General features: G+C 39.8%; 1 protein-coding gene across 3 annotated transcripts in view; it reads left to right on the forward strand.

Moving 5' to 3' along the window:
* Positions 1–22,281, forward strand: part of znf423 (zinc finger protein 423) — a 369,797-nt gene that overhangs the window by 92,328 nt on the left and 255,188 nt on the right. For 2 of the 3 annotated variants that reach the window (XM_041191829.1, XM_041191830.1), the window contains exon 3: positions 19,350–19,553. The exons of the other annotated variant lie outside the window; for it this stretch is intronic. In XM_041191829.1, coding sequence (XP_041047763.1) covers positions 19,350–19,553 — 204 coding nt within the window. The remainder of the gene's footprint in view (positions 1–19,349; positions 19,554–22,281) is intronic. 3 annotated transcript variants of the gene reach the window in all.

Consider the following 22,281-nt stretch of genomic DNA (forward strand, 5'->3'; position numbering starts at 1 on the left):
CATGGTGACTCTTTGAGTTGATCTTTGGGTTGTATTAACATTTATATTGAACAACCCAAAATGGAATTAAAATCAACCACTTAGAGATTTTATTATTATGGTGAATGTGTGGAAGTGCAGTAGAAGGTATAAAAAAAACTTCTTTATATTGCTTTGTGATTTGCATAAGGGCTTTAAGCTCTTGACTTATGCAGTCCTTATGAAGACGGCTCATTAAAGCTATAATGAGCATGTGGCCAAATCTTTGTTTTTAATTAGCATGCGCACTCCAGCTGCAAAGGTTCATATACGGTTAGCTGGGTGCCTTACTGAGCCTAACTGAAGTGAGGCAAAGTTGTCCATTGTTATCCATTTTTTTCCAGTATTGTCCTTATGCCATGTTGAAAAAATATAAAAGATTGTCTCAGTGTCTGTCAGAGGCATTTTTGAAAGAATTTTTTTTTTTGCAAATTCTCTCCTAAACCTCTCTACCTCTCGTCCTTTAGGACATTCTTTACAACCTGTCTCTCTGACTAAGCTTTTGTTTATCTGTCCTGATATTAATTATGTGGCTTGGTATCTAATTTTGCTTCATAATGCTCCTTGGATGTTTTATTACATTAAAGATGCTATATAAAAAATAAGTTCTTGTTGAAGAATGTCTTGTTGTTCATTCATCTGGGAATCTGCTGCAGCCCGACATCTTGAACAAAGGGTTAATCAGTGGGATTTAATGCTGGGCGCCCCAAATGAAATGTTATAGCTCTGCATAGTTAGAAAAATCTTGAGTACTGTTTGGAAGATCTAATGGGGCATCCCTTTTTTGTATTGGTGGAGCTATCATTCAATGCTAACAATATGCTTGCATGTTTTTCAGTGAATTGTGCTGAATGACAACTCCATTTTTGGTATGTGGTCTTTTGGGGGATGCCAGCTTTAGGTTGGATATAGTTCTTTGAGATTGTGCTTTAAAGGACAGAAGAAAGCATCTTCTCTTTCTTGTTTCACTTCAGTGACAATATGTCCCCATGCAGGTTCAGCCTATGTCATACAAGATGCGCATTCGAACAATTGCACTTTATAGCCAGAGCTTCAAGGCTTTCAAGCTAAAGGCTTTCTTTGACCCATGTATGAGACTTGATCAGAGCTAATGATGGGCAGACTAAAACCTGAGGATTAGCAAAAATGCCCTTGGGATCCCCTTGCAGAATCCCAGGAACCCCAAGGTTCAAGGTAAAACCATTTCTTCATAGAAAATGACTGTTTCCCTTGGGTTGGGGAGGAGGAACAGGTAAACTGAGCCGTTGGAAGGTTGAATTAACTGACACACCTGTGATAGGAGTTTGAAAAGTGGATGGAAGAGTCAAATATTAGAGAACTGAGAGTAGCTGCTTTCAACATAAAAACAGCGTTTGAATGAATATAACACCAAAAGCTCTATCAGAGACAAAGGCCAAGCCCTTGACTGGTTGTCTGAGGTCAATCATAGTAGCCCTGACATTGCTGTTATAAGAGATCCTCAGGGCAGCATCCTCAACTCAATCATCGTCAGTGCTTTGTAAATAACCCTATCCCTCTGTGTTCCAGACAAGAGTGGGGCTAATTTAAACAGCCCTGATTTCTCCCCTCACCACCCATCCGTAAATAGAAAGGTGTCTGATTTGCTTCCTCCTTTGTAAGTGATGGTATGTCTCCCAACCCCTCAGGTTTGATGTAATCCAATTTCTATTAATAACCATACAGCAAACTTGAGATAGGATGAACTCAAAGGGTTAGTTTATTTGCACAAACAGTAAAGGAGGGATTGAGAAAAGAAAGCTTTAAAGGACAAAGACCACAGAGAAAATAATTATTGTGTCACATCAATCCAGAGTCCAGAATCAAAGTCCAGTGAAGAATTCCTTCATGGAGGTCAGTGGGCTAAAAACTGATGCTGTATAATTTACTTTTCCAGTAAAGTTGACTTCCACTATGAGATAACCATGCAGAGGTGAATCAGTCTTGTAGACAATGGTACAGAAGTTCCAGTAGAAACAGTGTAAATGGGGCCAGGTATTCAGTCTGGACAGAGCTCCTTTTCTGTGCTGCTGCTTGTGGATGTTAAAATGGTAGAATTGAGTTTTCAGTACAGCAAAGCAATATAATTGGCTTCACTAACTAGAAGTTAATGTCACATGGCTCCTACCTCTCCACTCTGGCTTTGACAAAGGGTGTGGGTCCCTTTGTCTGGGTCCCTGAGATTATTAAATGTTTCAACCATTAAGACTCAAAAGGGAGGTTACGAGGTCCTTTGGCCTAGCAGACAAACAGGCTCTGGTTGGCCAGGCCTGGCTTATGAAATGCAGATGGCCTTTGTATAACTCTCTTTGAATTTGGTCTCTGCAGCCCACAGGGGTTGATAGTGTCTCCTCATAGACAACAATATGCAGGTTTCTGCGATACTGCCATGGTAGTTATTTTTGTTCAGGGTCACAGACAAACATAGCCTCTGCCATTTTAAAAAAGTAATTGTCCAGTTTTTAAAATTTTAGAACTTAGCCATGAGTGTGTGTGTGTGTGTGTGTGTGTGTGTGTGTGTGTGTATATATATATATATATATATATATATATATGTATATATAATAAAAATATCAAGTCTGAGGTCTTAGTCCCCTGAAACACTGCTATAAAATTAGATGTGGGGCTGTAAGCTGATGGTTCCACAGTGTTCAGCTCCCCTCATTGTACCTCCATTAAGAAAATAGCTTGTGCTTGTTGTAGGATGTTGGTTACAGTTTGGTAGGTCTGAAGAAGTGTTCGTAGTCATAAGAAAGTTAACTGTAAGACTTTATTGAATCCTAGACCTATTCACAAGCATACATTAAAGGGTACAAGCTAGGAGCTATGTCCATGCTTTTTGGTACATATGACTCTGTCCAACCCTAGACTGACCCTGGGTGTGGATCATATGATCTCTTACATCACTGTGTGAGCGGTAGTGTATTCAGTCCCACATTATCATTATATGTGCCAGACCCTTATACCACAGCGCTATCCTATGCCCAGACCTGGGCAATATTTTGGCTTGAGTAGACAAATGGCAAGTAACATTTACACTTAATGTGCCAGAGAGTGGTGGTCTCCAAGAATATTGTCAACCACTTACCCCTAATCTTCAACTGCACTGCTTTTTCTGACGTTCCCCATTGTGGACATATTGGGGATCATCATGACCAGAAGGCGAACCTGCCTACCAGCAACTTAGACTGAATACTGTATAACAAGTGATTCAAATTTTGATTCTTCAAAGCTCTTCAAGCATATAAGAAGCTGAAGTCATGGTTGTGATGAAATACCAGTCACAATAACCTTCAAAGTGTAAGGCACCATTCAGGATAGGGCAATTTGTGTGCTTGGGTCCCTGCTACTGTACTTAATTATCACCCTCTCTGTCACTAGTACACTCGTTGAAGCATGCACTATTGACAAGATGCAGAACATGAATTTTCAAGGTTACTGTGTTGCAAATATCTAGTTCATAATTGATATGTTTTAGAATATAACTTTTAGATTTAGGAATTAAAGATTTAATTGTAGAAAATGGGGGTATCTTTTTGAGAAACTGGTAAAAATATCTCTGATATAAATACAACTATAACAAGCCTGGGTTTGTTACACTTAAAAGGTAGCCTGTGTTTATCTCGCAAGGTCAGAGTTGATGGTCAAAAAGCTTGAATAATGAAGGATCCATTTCTAAGCTTATAATGGAGCCAGTGAGTCTGGAGAGAGGGCAATTAAATTAATTAGATGTTGCGATTCAAAGAGTTGTGTTGAAGATAAAATGATTTGTTTGCATTTCTGTTTGAATCATCCCAAAGCATGCCACTTACCATTGAGAATGATTCAGGCAGGAGCCTTGGTTAGAAGGTTGCTTTGTTTAATTTACCTGTGTGTGGTTGCTGGCAGAAGGAGATCTTTCAGTTTGGGTTTGGTGAGAGAAACAGAGTTGACACAACTTTCAGCTAGTGGAAGAAATCAACAGTGGTCCTCACAAGAGTCTTTTGGCAGAAAGCATTCAGATTGAATAATTTGCTTGGAAAGAGCTGCACAGAAGCTGTGGGAGCAGACTGGGAAAGAAACAGTCTATGTATGTCCAAAGCCAGGACAAGGAGCTAAGAGTCCACAGTCATGAGGTTGTTAAAGAAAATTGGAGGATTGCTTAGCCAAAAGCTGATGGAAGGGTCCCCATGAAATTTGTATCTCGAGGAATAGCTGGAATACTAAGGAGAATTAAAGTAAATTCCAGAGGGCTGTGGCATACCTTTGGTTTGGCCCTAGGACATGTGAATGAACCTTTAAGGTTTTGTAAGATAAGGGAATTCTTGTGGGGAAGTAAACACCACATGAACTGCAATAGTTCAAAGCAGCGGCTCGCCCCATGTTCTCAAGGGCTATTAGGATGGACAATAAATGTTGGCCTTCCAAGCAATGCTCACATCCCACAAATGAATGAAAAAAGGTTGATTTTGAATATATTTTTCATTCACAGAATGTGGACAGCATTGCCAAGGCCACATTTATTGCCTATCCCTAGCTGCCCACAACAGGTAGTGGTGGGCAATTCTCCTCGAATCACCACAAGCCTTGAGGCAATGCTACTCCCAGAATGCTGTTAAGTAGGAAATTCCAGGGTTTTGATCCATCAGTTGTGAATGATGATGATGTTCCCATGACATGGCTCCTTGTGCCCTTCTCAATGTTAACAATTGCAAGGCAGGGACTTTGTCACAGTGGTTACGATCCTGTTAGGGACCGTTAACATTTAAAGAAGAAACTGAGTTTATAGCAAAAGCCATTATAAACTATGGTGTTAAGATAGTGGTGCTTGCTTTGTTTATTTTATTTTGCATACAATAAAGTTTGCTTTTATTTAAAAACATGCAATCTTGTTCCATAGTTCTGTCAGTTAATCGCTGGTGTCTGAATTTCTTCTTTAAATGTTAACGGTCCCTAACAGGATCGTAACCACTGTGACAAAGTCCCTGCCTTGCAATTGTTAACATTGAGAAGGGCACAAGGAGCCATGTCATGGGAACATCATCATCATTCACAACTGATGGATCAAAACCCTGGAATTTCCTACTTAACACCATTCTGGGAGTAGCATTGCCTCAAGGCTTGTGGTGATTCGAGGAGAATTGCCCACCACTACCTGTTGTGGGCAGCTAGGGATAGGCAATAAATGTGGCCTTGGCAATGCTGTCCACATTCTGTGAATGAAAAATATATTCAAAATCAACCTTTTTTCATTCATTTGTGGGATGTGAGCATTGCTTGGAAGGCCAACATTTATTGTCCATCCTAATAGCCCTTGAGAACATGGGGCGAGCCGCTGCTTTGAACTATTGCAGTTCATGTGGTGTAAGTACTCCCGTGGTTCCGTTAGGGATAGATTTGTGGGATTTTGACCCAAGGAATAGTGATGTATTTCCAAGTCAGCATGGCGTTTGGCTTGGAGAGAAACTTATAGGTGGTGGTGCTTTTGCACCCCGTGTTCTTCTAGGTGGTAAAGGTTGCGGATTTGGAAGGCGCTGCTGAAGGATCCTTGTTGAGTTGCTGCAGTGCATCTTGTAGATGATGCACATTGCTACCACTGTTGGCCAGTAATGGAGAGAGTGAATGTTTAAGGTGGAGGATGGGGTGCTCATCAAGCAGATCACTTTGTCCTGGGTGGTGTCACTGTTCTTGAATGTTGTTGGAGCCAAATTCATTCTGGCAAGTCGAGAATATTCCATCACATTCATTACTTGTGCCTTGTATATGATGGACAGGCTTTGGGGAGTGAAGAGATGAGTTACGTTCACAGAATTCCCAGTCTCTGACCTGCTTTTGCAGCCATCGTATTTATATGGCTGGTCAATGGTGACCACCCCCCGCCCCCAGAAGTTAATTTTGGGGGATTCAGTCATGGTAATGCCATTGAACATCAAGGGGAGATAGAGTTTCTCTGTATGACAGTAATGATGGTTCAGTACCTAAATCTGGTACACATGTAGATTTGGGACACTGTTGACTGGTCATGGTGGCTGTCTGGTGGAACCTGCAGGAAAAAAAGAAAGATTTGCATTTATATAGCACTTTTCACAACCACTGGACTCTGTGTTTCACAGCCAATGAAGTACTTTTGAAGTGTGGTTACTGTTGTAATGTAGGAAATGTGGTAGTCAGTTTGCACACAATGAGCTCTCACAAACAGCAGTGTGGTAATGACTATTTAATCTGTCTTTGTGCTATTGATAGAGGGATAAATATTGACCAGGACACCAGAACGCTCCACTGTTCTTCGACGAAGTAGAACCTTGAGATAAGTTACGTCAATTTGAGAGGGCAGACAGGATCTTAGTTTTAAAGTCTCATTGGAAAGACTCCCTCATTACTGCACTGGAGTGGTCTGTCTTTCAGTGGGGGCCTTTCAGTGCTTCTTCCAGATAATCCTGCAAACAAAGAATGGGAAGCTTTTCATTGCTCTTTGCTAATAAGCTACATAGTTTTGGCTGGTTAGATTAGGAACATTTGGGGTGGTTACTCTTATCAACCGCATCAAGGTTCTGTTGGCTTGGGAAGTGGGGTTTGTTGCTATGGTGTGGAAGTGTGCTCTCTATATTTAGCAAGTGGAAACAAATGTGGATTTTTCAGTAATTTGATTTGGAGAACTCTAAAAGAAAGAACTTATGTAATGCCTTATCACATCCTCAGGATGTCTCAGAATACTTTACACCACATGATTTATTACTTTTCATGGGTTATAAAAACAAAATTAGCAGATAGTTTTCACACAGCAGCAGCTATGATTGATCAGGTAATCTATTTTTGACCACGATGGAAGAAAGAATGTTGGCCGGGACATTAGGCGAACTCCTTGCTGTTTCCTGAATGGAACTGTAAAATCTGACACATCCGTCTGAGTAGACAGGACTAAAGTTTAACATCTTAATTGAAAACAGTGCATCATTCCCTCAGTAATGCACTGAAGTGTGTTAAACTTCTTCCAGCAAATTGGTGAAGAAGACCAGAAGTCAATCTTTACTCAGTTTTAGATTTTTTTTCACAAAGTGAGACATTATAAATATCTAGCTCCTAACCTTACACCCCACCACTGATGTCCCAAAGTGTCGCTTTATACTTTTTTGAGCAAACTTGAAACAATTAACCTAATTAACTAATGAACCACCCCTTAAAGAGACACTAAGAAAAACAAAAGGTGCCTCTTCATACTCTTTTTGAGCACAACAATAAAACAAATAAACTAATTAAGTAATGAACTAATTAACAGCCCGTTAAAGGTGAGTGTCTCTTTATATGTGCAAAGGTAATTATCCAGTCATTGCCCCCACCTTATGCACTTAACCTTAATTTATACAATTAACAAGTGTCACCCTAGATTCGGCATGATGTTAAGTTTCTGTATCATACACCAAGCAGATTAAAAACAATTGTTACAACTGAACATTCTCAATAATTAAGTAAGCTTCTTCATTCTCATCACCAAATTAGTGACTACAATAGCACGACGGCTGAGTTTATGGATGGCATATTGAAGTACAACATTGCTGAAAAACTAAATGAACTTCAAAAAATAGGGTCAAGCTGCTTTCTTACAGGCTGACGGAGTTCAATACTTAAGTTGACCAAGAGTTTCGCTTTTAAATTTATTTTCTACTATTCAGTATTGCTGCAAAAAGAGACATGCTGTCAAGCATTTTGTCTTGTGCCTATCAGGACAGACGCAAGGATACTAAATTTCAAATGGAACAACAATTTATACTGCATGAGAAAGAGGTGCTGATTGGTTGGCAAGCGAGCTCTGGTTGCGGCATTGCTGTGGGGAATGCACCAGGGAATGATTGTCCCCCATGTTTTTGTTTAATTGAAAGAGTTGCAATGACTGGACATGGACAGGGCCCTGCATATGAATATATGTAGCTTCTAGCAAACTTAAGTGAGCCACGTTGCAAGCTCGACTGATAATCTTAAATTGGTTATTAGCGTAATTCCTAACATAGTCAAGATTGTCCAATCGTGGAATCACATCTAATGTTACAAATTCCTCTGAGTTTTGCAAGCATGGGATGGCTGAGTACGGTCAGTACTCTGACTGTTGTGAACAGCTGAAGGGTCATACTGTTTGATATAATCCACAGTCGTTGGGACGTTCGGCCTACATACCTGGCATCACACTGGCACTGCTATCCTTTGGGGTCACTAAGACCCCAGTCGGATCCTTGCTTGATATATATTGCACAAACTCATGAATGGGCATAAGGCTGCAACTTTTAGTCCTGAAAAGTTACCTCAGTTTATCTCAAGAACCTCAAATTACTGTCAAAGGGTAAGGTGTCTCAAAAATTTGAGCAAAAGTGAAGCTATCCGTTGCATGCTGCTACTATGCAGTAGCAACGTGAGTGGTATTCTCCATTAACAGGATTCTGCTGCCTAGCCAAAAAGGTGTTCAGCCTACTACACAAATGAATAACGTGGATATGTGTTTGTGCCAGTGTGGTGCCAGGTATGTAGGCCATATGTCCCAACGACTGGTGGATCATAGCAAACAGCATGTCCCTTCAGTTTTTCACAACAGGCAGAGTACAGACCATATTTAAGGTTATCAGTCAAGCTCACACTGTGGCTCACTTATGCTTGCTAGAAGCTACATATATTTATATGCAGGGCCCCGTCTTCTGCAAACAGAAATCATATATCCAGGTTTTATGCCTTTTTCAATTGAACAAAATCTTGCGGGATAACTGTTTCCTGGCACATTCTCCGTGGCCATTCCTCAACCAATCAGCACCCTTCCTCGTGCAGTGTAAATTGTTGTTCCCTTCGAGATTTGGTATTCTTGAATCTGTCCTGCTGAGTGCAAGAGGAAAAGCTTTGACAGTGTCTCTTTTTTTCTGCAACACTCAAGTTCTGTACTACTAAGTGACTATTCCACTATTCAGGTTAAAACTTTATAATTTTTCAAGCTGCTTTGAGAAAATGATTGCATGTATTTTCCATGGTTACAAAAATTAGGAAATTATGATTCAGAATGAAGAGCTGAAAATAGCAAATCCACTAATGCCTTCACTTAGTTGGTAAAACCAGTTTGTTACTTGACATTTCCTTAGTAATTTTATTAATATGACTCCAGATATACATGTCTTTGCTGTACAAGATGCCACAGCAGTATCAGTAATAAAGTCCTGCTTCATTTTGCAAGCAAATTGCTCAAATTTGGGTGTATTCGGGTAAATATTTTTATTTATACGATTAACCATTAAGAGAGAACTTTGATATGGAGATTACTATTTTAAATGTAAAATATTTAACCCTGTATGTGCCCCGTAGCTAAGTTTGAAACAAGACATAAGAGCCAAGAAACAATCAACAATTGAAGAGTCTGGCATACTGCCAAGGAATATTGTCATTTGAGTGAAGCAGTTGAGAATCAGATATAAAAATATAAAGTGCTGGAAATACTCAGCAGGTCAGGCAGCATCTGTGGAGAGAAAAACAGAGTTAATATTTCAGTATGATTTCTCAACTGTGGGAATCAGATATGTTATGCTGATGTACAAGGGTCCTGTTGGAGTGTACTTACTAGTGTAAGTTCCATACAGTTCCGTACAGTTACTGTGTACAAATGTTGATTGAGGACTAGTAATTTATTTGACATGTGCCTGGGAAGCTCTAGCTTGATTTGCAGTTAGGGTGGGTATTTTATGGCTTGGGATATGCCCATTCAGTGAATTTGCCCTATGATTTCTTGGTTGAGCTAATATCTTGCTACTCCATGATCTTAATAGGAAATTCTATCCTCAGTCTCTTTTTATATGGGAAACGTGCCTATCCTGAGTCAGCAAACATTGCAGGAAACAGGAGAAAGATTAGTGTGACAATTTACATTTGCCCATTCACAACACTATATAGTTCAGGAAATTTGAACAGAGAATTGCTGTTGAGAAACTAATTCAGTCAGTTTTTAAGTTAGAATTCCTGCATATAAATGTTTTTCTCTTAATCTTTATCTGTTTATATCAATAAATATGTGTACAGTGTAAAGTGTGATCCATATATACATACAGATCTTGTACGCTTTGTCCATCAGATTTCCTGTGTTATACTTGGCTGTCATGTCGTAACTCATGCAAATTACTGTCAGATTTCCACTTGATTGGCTGAAATTTCTTGTTCATAAAACAGTGATAAATTGCAACTGAACAGATAGGGAACATACCAGTCACCACACAGTAAGTGCGAATGAAAACTACCAATAAGGATTTTCATAAAAACCTCTTAAACGGACTTGATACTGAACAACATAGCAAGGAGCAGAAGCTGAATCAATGAAATCCTAAAGTGCTTTTGCACTAAACTGAGGATTTAATGGTGGAAAAACCTGTTGTAAAATCATAATAGCATAAATTACAAAATTTACAAGAAAATTTGACCTTCAGCTCCAATTAATTTTGCGCTGCAACTTGCAGGAAGTGCGAATTGATAATGGTGTGGGAAGGTCAGTGGGGCACCTGAACCTTGGTGAATGATGGGATCAATAGTCTATCTGCTTAACTCGTAAAATTTAAGGGTTTGAATGGTTAACAAATCTCTGAAGTGGCAACTTGGACATTAACATTATTTAAATGAGATTTATTAAAATATTTAATTAAAATATCGTCAAATTTTATGCCTATAAAACATAACACATATACATATGAATAAGATAATCTCCTTTCCTATGGTTTGGATTGCTTTTCAATTCTTAATGTTCAAGAGCCAAAGGCAGCTGTTCCATATATGTGCAAACTATATATTTTATAGTAAATCAAATTTAATGATTTTCTCCATTGCCAGTGGTTTTAGCAAGTTACACTTGTATCCAGTTAAACACGTTTCTATCTGTGGCCTCGGTTTCTTTTCTGTTCTATCATTTTGTTATATTCCCTAAGACACATTTTTTTTCTCTAAAGGATTTAAATGCTTCCCTTTATAATTTCCCAAATTTAACTTGCATCCTGGTTGTGTGGTATGTGTAAAACAATTATCATTAATTGCTAAACAAAAACAGAATTACCTGGAAAAACTCAGCAGGTCTGGCAGCATCGGCGCAGAAGAAAAGAGTTGACGTTTCGAGTCCTCATGACCCTTCCACAGAACTGAGTGAATATAAGGAGAGGGGTGAAATATAACCTGGTTTAAGGTGGGGGTTGTGGGGGGGGGAGAAGAAGGGGGGGTTGGTGTGGTTGTAGGGACAAGCAAGCAGTAATAGGAGCAGATAATCAAAAGATGTCCCTACAACCACACCCCCCCACTTCTCTCTCCCCCCCAACCCCACCTTAAACCAGCTTATATTTCACCCCTCTCCTTATATTCACTCAGTTCTGTGGAAGGGTCATGAGGACTCGAAATGTCAACTCTTTTCTTCTCCGCCGATGCTGCCAGATCTGTTGAGTTTTTCCAAGTAATTCTGTTTTTGTTTTGGATTTCCAGCATCCGCAGTTTTTTGTTTTATCGTTAATTGCTAATTGGTTTCAAATTGGAAATCCATTGGAAAGATAAATTAGCTCAATAACAGGGTCCATATGTGATGAAATAATAGCCATAATTTTTTGCAATAAGCTTAATTTGTTTTAACAGTACAAACGCAGCAATTTATTGATACTCATTGGAAGATTTTTGACATGCTGTGGTTTTTAAAGGACAAATGACAGAACAGTGCAAATTGTCCAGCAATTTGTGGTGATTTGCAACTTGCAGCGGATCTCTTCCATACCACAATTTTCTGGGTTTTTAATGCATTATTAGTGGTGGGAACTGTGAACTCATTATTTTTGCGTCAAATTCTGGGGTGCTCCTGTTTTGTGTATTTAAAATTTGTCTTTTGCAGCCCAGGGCTTCCCCTGAAGAATGGAGCATTTGAGTTTCTGGGTCTTTCCAGAGTTTTAAGTTTTGAACTAAAGTTAAATTTTAAGCTAAATAAGACTTTCTTTTACAATTCCCAGCCTGAATTTGCCTGCAGCTCCCCTGCTGGCCATTTATTCACTTATTTATCTGTTCATCTATCTATATAAAAAAAATACTGCATATCTCTGAAGAGATCATTTACAAACCTGTTTCTGAATTCTTCAGTTGTGGTGTACCACTCCTCCAGCTTATATCAAGTTATATAATACGTTGTGTTTAAAGATCTAATTATTTCATTAGTAGAAGGCAAGAAAGTGTCAAAATCTGATGCTTCTATGACAATGTCCCCATCTGAAAGTCAATCCTTATGAAATGAAAATGAAAATTTTCATTCACTTTTCCAAACTATCATCTTGCTTGTTGTGCTTGCACCAAGTGTCAGAAGGTGGTATTATCAGATATGTTCCTTAGGAATTAAACGCTGCTGTACTTGTTACAAAAAAACCTAAAGGAAGATCATTATTGTTCTGAGAATTAAAGAGCCTAGAAAAGTTAAACATAATTTTGTCATAATGTGATGTGCAAACAATGCTATTAAATTTACATGACAGAAATCATACTGTCACGTGGATTCAGAAGCCGTTCAGAGAGAAACCTTTTCGAGCAACTCGTGGTGATGACGTTACTTTATATGTTGTATTTATGTGATCTTGCCTGGCTAGGGTGATTGCTTTTCCAATCTGCTAACAAATTTCATGTTGAAAATTGTTGTCACTTAGGTCACAATATTCAACACATCCATTTTATACGTTGCAGCAAAGATTGCAGCAAAAATATTTTTTTGGTTGGTGTATTTTTACAAGGTATATACTTATGACGTATTGAAGGATTTGTATTAAAAGCAATTCAATTTTATTGTTGAATTTAAGATACTGTTCACATATCTTATATGGTACTGGAAGTATTGCCAAAAATCTAAAATAAAAGCTCTAATTATGTTAATAAATCAGAATGAAACTGCAGTAGTGAGTTTAAAAACACATTTCAGCGTCTTTATATATAAAATTGCATTTTTATCAATCTATGTTACTTGTAATTAAAGAACTTCTTTAAAGTGTTTTTTTGCTTTCATCTTGTGGAACAACCATAGATCTTGCTATAGTTGTTGTTTATTGACAAAGTTTAAAAAAATTAAGCCCATTGAAAATTCTCACATATGGTGTTCTTGGCATTTGATACAATCGGCTGTCAAAATCAGACAAACGACAGCTCAGAAAGGTCATCAAGGTCAGAGTTTCAGGAGGACAAAAGCTGACAAAGACATGAAACTTGGAAAAACACCTCATCATATTGGTCTAAAGCACTGCAAGATTTTGTAATTTTATTGTGAAATGAAATAGCTTTATTGCTCAATTGCTGTATAATATTTCAGCGATGCCAAATGAGTTGAATGTCCATTCCTTGCATTTTAATTTTGTCAGTGAAACAAACTTTCACTAAAATTCAGCTTCCTTCAAATCTTGTAGTGGATAAATGTTTTAATGTTTTTATAATAGGAACCATCAGAAAACATTGTCTTATTGGCTTCATAAAGGAGGCGCAGTCATTTACAGGGTGAACAAAATGACTTGAGATGTAATACTTCAGAAATGTTTTAGTAAATTAGTATTTTAATGGGAAGCTATTGTAAGCTTTTGTTACGCTTTGTTTCATTTTATATTATTGACACACACACACACAATATAGTGGGCACAATTTTACTGGCCGTGGGTGGTGGGCTATAAAATGCTGGGGAACTGTGTTGGGATGGCTCTCTGATGCAGTGCAGCTGTTGGGAGGCCTCCCAGAGCAGGAATGGCAGCGACCTGGCTGACCGCTGACTGGAGGTGGGAGAAATTTAAATAATTAAAGAATAATTAAGGGCCATTTTCCCAGGCTGCTGGCATTTTTCTGGCGGTGGAGCTGCCCTGTTGCAAGAGGAGGCCGTCGGCTGCAAGGAGGCTGCCTCCATGTGGCTTCCCGCCAGTGGGAGAGCCATTGGAACTGGCCACCAGTGACAAAGGCTGACCGTGGGGCCCCTTGTGCTGCCACCGATGGGGTTTCTCCTCAAATGGTTTTGGGGCCTGTCTGCTTGGCCCCAGCAAAGGAAACAATTCTTCGCCACCCCTCAAACTGGCACGTCTCTCAGTAGCGCCGCTGAGGCTGCAGAGATACTGGCCCTCTGATTGGGCTGGCAGTGTGGAAAGCCTGCACTCCTTAACTGCCTGTCAACCCACGCCTGCCAAGTCTTGACTGCTTCCTTTTGGCAGTATTAAGAAGGAAGTCACGCAACCCGTCCAAGTATGTTGGCCACCTGAAAAGCTCCCCAACATTGGTACTTACCCATTCTGGGAAGATTTTGCCTAATAAGTTTGTTTGAATTTGGATGTGTGTTCTTGTGTGATATACAATCTACAACACTGGTGCAACATGAATAGAAGCCCAGTACTGGGAACAGTAGAATGGTGGTGATTACTGGACTAGTAATCCAGAGGCCTAGACTATGCTCCGGAGACATGAATTCAAATCCCGGCATTGCAGCTGGGGAATTTAAATTCAATTTCGGCAATGGTAATCCTAAAAACCCACCTGGTTTGCTAATGTCCTTTAGGGAAGGAAGTCTGTCATTCTTATTGAGCCTGGCCTACATTTGACTCAGATGGACAGCAGTGAGGTTGATTCTACACTGCCCTCTGAAATAGCCTAGTAAGCAACTAAATTGTATCAAACAGCTACAGAAATGTTGAGGAAGAATAAAACCATCAAGCGAGGCACCAGACATTGACTCCAAATCAAGAACACAACAAACAAGAAATAGGAGCGAGAGTAGACCAAATGACCCATCAAGCCTGCTCTGCCATTCAGTATGATCATGGCTGATCTTGGACTTCAACATCACTTTCTCATCTGCTCTCTTTGTCCTTTAATTCCCTGAGAGAACAAAAGTTTATCTTGTCAGCCTTAAGTATATTCAACCATGGAGCATCCACAATCTTATTCCAAAGAATTCCAAAGATCCACAGCCCCTTTGACTGAAGTAATTTTTCCTCATCTCAGTCCTAAATAATCGGCCTCTTATCTTGAGACTGTGCCCTCGTGTTTTAGATTCCCCGACCAGCAAAAACAATTTCTCAGCCTCCAACCTCTTAAGCTCCTTCAGAATTTTATAAGTTTCAATGGGATCACCTCTCATTTTTCTAAGCTACAGAGAATGTAAGCCTAGTTTACTCACCCTCTCATCATAGGACAACTCCCTCACCTCAGGGACCAACTTAGTGAACCTTTGCTGTACTGCCTCCAATAATATCCTTTTTTAAATGTAGAGACCAAAACTGCATATAATATTCCTGATGTGATCTCACCAAATCCCTGTTCAGTTGCAGCACAACTTATTTATTCTTATACTCCAATCCCCTTGTAATAAAGGCTAACATGCCCTTTGCCTTCCTAATTGCTTGCTGCATCTACATGCTAACTTTCTGCATTTCTTGTACAAACACACCCAAGTCCCTTTGAACATCAACGTTTACAGGTTTCACATCTTTAAAAAAAAATCTATTTTTCTATTCTTACGACCAAAGTGAATAACTTTGCACTTCACTACATTATATTCCATCTGCCATCTTGCTGCACACTTAACCTGTCCATATCTCTTTGCAGTCCCTCTGTGTCCTCCCCACAGCTTGCCTTCCCTCCTAGCTTTGCATCATCAGCAATCTTTGATACATTGCTCTCTGTCCCTTCATCTAAGTCATTTGTATATATTGTAAATAGCCGAGGCCCCAGCACTGATCCTTGCGGCACTCCACTATTCACTACCTGTCAAGTCGAAAAAGCCCCGTTTATGCCCACTCTCTGCTTTCTATCCATTAACCAATCCTCTGTCTATGTTAATATATTACCCCCAATTCCATGGCATAGTGACTAATCAAATGTCCTTTGGAAATCCAGGTATATGCATCTATTTGTTCCTCTTTATTTACCCTACTAGTTACATCTTCAAGAAACTCCAATAAATTTGTCAAACAGGATTTCCCTTTAGTAAAAGCATGTTGACTTGTCCTAATCATACAATGCTTTTCTAACTGCATTGTTAAGACTTCCTTAATAATAGATTCCAGCATTTTCCCAACATCTGATATTAGGCTAATTGGCCTGTAGTTCACTGTTTTCTCTCTTCCTTCTTGGAAAGCGATGTAACATTTGCTAACTTCCAATCTAATGGAACAGTTCCTGAATCTTTGGAAAATCATAGCCAGCTTCTAAGGGGAAAAAATTTACTTTAGCTGCTCTCTCCTTTTTATCTGTTTTTATTTCTGGCTAATTTACTCTTGTATTCCATTTTTTCCCTTTTTATAAACTTTTTGGTGATCCGCTGCTGGTTTCTAAAACACTCCAGATCTTCAGACTTGTCACTGTTTTTTGCAAAATTGTAAGCATCCTCTTCCATGAATGGGTCTTTCTTGCTGAGTTTTTGTTTTTTAATGGAATGCATGTCTTTTGAACATCTTGAATTGTTTCTTTAAATGATTCCCACTGTTTGTTTATCTCCATACCTTTTGGTCTATTTACCCAGTTCTCCCTCAATACCTGTGTAATTTACTTTATTTAAGTTTAAGATTCTTTGTGGTTGGAGTATGTCACTTTTAAACTTAACATGGAATTCAACAGTATTAGGATCACTATTTCCCACTGGATCTTTCACTACAACGATACTAATTAATCCTGCTTCATTAAATAATACTAGATTTAAAATCGCTTTATCCCTAGTAGTTTCCACAATGTGTTGCTCCAAGAAACTGTCACAAAAGCATTCTATAAACTCATCTTCTAGACCACTCTTGCCAATTTGATTGTTCCAGTCTACATGAAGATTAAAGTACCCCGCAACAATTACATTTCCTTTGTTACAAGCTCCAATAATTCCTTGTTAAATGCGCTGCCCAATGCTATAACTACTGTTAGGGGGCCTATAAACTACTCCCACCAGTGTTTTCTGACTCTTGCTATTCCTAATTTGCACTCATAGTGATTCTGCTTCATGATCTGCTGAGGCCAGATCCTTTATAACTAATGTCCTAATGTCATCCTTTACTATCAGGGCTACTCCTCCTCCTTTGCCATTCTATCTCTCTTTCTGAAATATTGTGTAGCCTCGAATACCAACCATGTCTCTGTAATGGCGATTTAGATCTAAATTATTTACCTCTATTTAGGCCACTAGTTCATCTGCCTTGTCGCAGATGCTTGATGCGATAAAGAAGCTTTAATTTCATTTTTAGTTAGATTCCCTGCGGTGATCTTATTTGCCAATGTGTAATCTTTGTTAAACTCTGTTAAACCCTTCCTGTCCACTCTGCTTGTCTTTACCCACGTTGCTATACTGTTCCAATGCTTCAACCTTTCTCTTTGGATTTCTAAATCTCCCTTCACCCAAGCACCACCCCCCCCACCCCCCCCCACCCCACACCCCCGCTCACTCCCCTTGTTTAATTCCCTAATCTGCTTGACCCTATGCCAGCCATGCATGACTCAGGTAACAATCCAGAGATGATTACTTTTGATGTTCTGCTTTTTAATTTGGACCCTAGCTCCTCAAATTCTTTTAGCAGAATATCATTCCTGCTTTTACATATGTTGTCAGTTCTCATTTGGACCATGATAATTTGATCCTCCCCCTGTCGCTTCAAGTCCCTCTCTAACTGCAAGGAGATTTCCTTAACCCTGTCTCTGGGCAGGCAACACAACCTTTGGAGCTCCCGATCTCAGCTGCAGACAATAGTACCTATCCTGCTGACTGTACTGCCATTGCTACCAAATTGCCCTTCGCTTTCCCTACTTGAATGGCATCCTTCACCGTGGTGCCATTGCCAATCTGCTCATCCACCTTGTAGTTGTTCTCATCCACACAGATAGCAAGCACCTTGTACTGGTTGGACAAAGTTAGGGGCTGAAGCTCCTCCATTACTACATGCTGATTCCCCATACCTGCCGGACTCTCAGCCAGACCCTCCTGTCCCTGACCATTGACCAACCCTTAAAGTTTTTCCTAACCTACAAGTATGAAGTCTTATGGAATGAGATCAAACATAGGCAAGTAAATCTCATGATTACTGCCTACTGCCCTCCCTCAGCTGATGAATCACTACTCTTCCACATTGGGCAAAAAATGTATTCAGGGTGGGGGACTTCAATGTCCAGGACCACTACTGATCTAACTGGGCGTGTTCCGATGAACATATCTGCTAGTCTGGGCCTGAGACAGGTGGTGAGAGAACCAACAAGACGAAAAAACCTACTTGACCTTGTCCTCACCAATCTACCTGTTCCAATGCATTTGTCCTTGGCAGCAGTGACCGCTGAACTCTGCAGCAAGTAACTCACCTCCTGACTCCCCAGAACTTCTCCAGCGTCTACAAGGCACAAGTCGGGAGTCTGAGGGAATACTCTGCACTTGCTTGAATGAGTACAGCTGCAACAACATCCAAGATGCTCGACACCATCCTGAACAAAGCAGCCCCTTGACCTGTACCACATTTGCCACGTTAAGCATTTACTCCCTTCATAACTGGCCTAGCATGGCTGCAGTGTGTACCATCTATGAGATGCACTGACAACTTGCTAAGACTCCTTTGTTAGCAGCTACCAAACTGCAACCTATAGCACTAGAAGAACAAGAGCAGCGGGCATATGAGAACATCACGTTCCATTCCAAGTTACACACCATCCTGACTTGGAACTATGTCATCGTTCGTTCATGTCACTGGGTCAAAACCCTGTAACTCCCTTCCTACACCACATGTTCACCACAGTGATTCATGAAGGTGGTTCAACACCATCATCTCAAGGGTATTTAAGGATGTGCAGTAAATGGTGGCCTTCCCACCAATGCTCACATCCCATGAACAGATAACAAAAACTGGTTAGTAGAACTACTGCAATAAAATATGAATTTCCTTAAAACAGTGTTGCAATTAAAATGCATATACCCACACAATGTAAATTTAAAATATATACAAAGCTTGTCTTTTTTTTCAGGGAGTGAAGGACTAGAATTTGAATGAAAATTAGAATGCAAATTTAAAAGAAAATAAAGCTGGTTTTCTATGATACATTTAAGGTTTAACAGTATTATCTTTATCAACATGTTTGATATTGGCTATTGTGAAAATCCTATGAACTGTTTTTCTTGAATTTTCTTCAATGTACCCATTTTATTAAAAATAGTTGAGATATCCATTACTCAGATTGTACTTAGTTGTTTGTGAAGTAGCGGGGGTATCATTTTGGTATTTTTTCTCAAACCTGTTATTTATTTTTTTTGTGTGTATTTACCAAAAGATATTTATTTTCTTAATCTTTCCACAACACAGCTTTTCACATTATAGTATATTCTGCTTCATCAGCAGGAGCCTCAGGAGGAGACCAGGAGTATGATACCAAGGACGGACAACTGTTGGAAGACAGACACAGCATGACCAGTCAGGAAGAGAGAAACGAAGATGATGAAGACATGGAAGATGAATCAATTTACACCTGTGATAATTGTCAGCAGGACTTTGATTCACTGGCTGACTTGACTGAACATAGGGCACATCGCTGTCCTGGAGGTAATGTTAAATTAGCTCTGTGTTCTGGCTAGGGTAGACTGGGTAATTCGGTACACCTGATTAGAAACTATTTTTTTCAGATTTAAATAATAATGTTGTATTGTAAGGGTTTATTTCAAGATTTTGTTAATTATGAAATATTGGATTTTACTTTTATCATGGGGATTGTTGTATCTACACGAAAGCCTTAAGTGCAAGGTCTTTAAATAGAATATGCTAATTATGAACAGCGAAGATTATAGATGGCCATATGGTGTAGAGTACAATAGGAAATGACCTGTAGAAGTTTATTAACTACTCTTCTTTAAACCCAAATGAAAATTAAATTGCTTGGCCACTTAATGGGTATTTTTTTTCTAATTTCACAGCTCAGAAATATGGTCATTTACTCCAGTGAACATAAAATTTGTCTACCATGGGTATTATTTGTTCAGTAAATAGAGTTAGTACATGGCCTGCATAATGTGATGCACTCTAAATATATTTAAAGGTGAGTTCAAAGATATAGAATTGTACCAGTAGTGAATTCAAAGAGTTCTTGCTTTCACTGTATTAACGAAGACTGCTACATGTGGTACTCAACTTGTGAGCTTTTAGCACTTGCGAAATAATTCCCATAGTACTCTACTATTGTTGCAGTGACCTGTATATGACAGTGTGATAAACTTTTGATGTACTGTCCAACTGGCAACAACTTTTCTGCTGAACATCAAACTACAATATTTCTTAGGGTTGCTCTTAACTTGAGGACTCTACCATCTGGAATGTCATTTTAGGAGACAGCTGGCTTAGCCATTCATTTCCAGATCTGGCTGGACCACATAAAGTACAATCAGATCCTGCTCTTCTCTGCTGAAACTGCTCACCATTCTAGAATCATCCTGGAATGCAAAGATGATCGCTGGCCTCACCATTATAGAGCATCTTCTTGAACCCCTGCCCCCCTACCCTCTTCTCTAGCAATATTTACAAGCAGTTCATAGACTTCTTTGCCACTAAAGTCGAGACCATCCCTTCAACTGCCTCTGCTGCTCCCTTCCTTTCTCCTAAATCACCAAACCGAACTTCCCTAAGGTTTCCCCCACCGACCCCAAAGACACCCCACCCAGGCCGTTAACTCTCATTTCCCTCTAGTTTCTTTAGCTTCTCTCCTGTCTCCTCTCATCCCCTCTTTGAGCAGAACTTGCCTTGAAACGCACTTCCTGGTCCGTGGCCCCCACGTTAGCTGATATTATCCTTGGTCTGTTTCCTCAGTTTCTGCCCCCCTATCCTTCAAATCTGCAGTCATCACATCACCTCTTCAATAAACCTATCTTTGTCCCCTCTTTTTTTGCAAACCACCAGCTATCTCCAACCTTCCTTTCCTCTACAAAGTTATTGAACATGTTGCCACCTCTCAAATCCATGCCCATCTTTACTCAACTCCGTATTTGAATCTCTTCATTCTGATTTTCATCTTGGTCTCCGCGTTGAAATGGCCCTTAACAAGGTTACAACTGACACCCTGTGTGACTGAGAATGTGGTAAACATCCCTTCTTATCCTTCTCGACCTGCTTGCAGCCTTTGACATGGTTGACCACACCATCGTCCTCCAATTCTTATCTTTCATCATCTAGCTGAGTGGGGCTGCCCTTACTTGGTTCTATTCCGATCTAGCTAGTCATAGCCAAAGAATCACCTGCAATGACTTCTCTTCCCACTCCTGCATTGTTATTTTCAGACTCCCCCAATGATCTATCCTTGACCTCCTATTTCTCATCTACATGCTGTCACTCAATGACATAATCTGAAAACACAGCATCAGGATCCATGTGTATGCTGATGGCGCTCAGCCTTACCTCATCACCACCTCTCTGAAACCCTCTACTTTGCCATGCTGCTTGTTGGATACCCAGTTTTGGATGAGCAGGAGTTTCCTCTAACCAAGCATTGAAAAGACCAAAGAGATTGTCTTTGATCTCCTCCTTGGGTTCCTTTGTCACTGATTCCATTCCTCTCCCTGACAGCCTGAATTCGACTGTTCACAAACTTGGTGTCCTTTCTGACCCTGAAGTGAACTGCTGAGCCCATATCTGCTTCATCTCTTAAGACCATCTGTTTCTGCCTTCATAACATTGCCCATCTCCACTTGCCTTGGATCATCTGCTGCTGGAATCTTCATCTATGTAATTGTTACCTCTAGACTTGACTTTTCCAGTGTGCTGCTGGTCAGCCTTCTTCCTGCCGCAAACTTAGCTTACCCGAAGCTCTGTCTGTATCCTAACTTGCACAAAGTTCCATTCACTCATTACCCCTGTACTCACTGAATTATGTTCGTTCCTGGTCCAGCTTTTTTTTCTCAAATCTCTTCATGGCTCTGACATTTGCTCTCTGTCACTTCCTCTAGCCCTTGAACCCTGCAACAATTCTGTGCTTCTCCAATTCTGGCCAGTTGCACATTTCATATATTAATTGCTCCACTATTGGCAGCCATGCCTTCAGCTGCCAAGGCCCTAAATTCTGGAATTCTTTCCCTGAACCCCTCTGCCTCTCTACCTACTTTCTTCTTTTAGAACTGTCTTTGAACCTACGTTTTTGACTATTGTTTTGGCCACCCATCCTAGTGTCCCTTTATGTGGCTTGGTGTCAAATTTTATTTGATAAGGGCCTGGTGAAGTGTCATGGAACTCTTTGCTATGTTAACTTTAAACCGTTGTATTGGTTATAGAAGTTCAAATTGGAAATTAA

This window comes from Carcharodon carcharias, chromosome 7 (genome assembly GCF_017639515.1).
Source record: "Carcharodon carcharias isolate sCarCar2 chromosome 7, sCarCar2.pri, whole genome shotgun sequence".
Lineage (NCBI taxonomy): Eukaryota > Metazoa > Chordata > Chondrichthyes > Lamniformes > Lamnidae > Carcharodon > Carcharodon carcharias.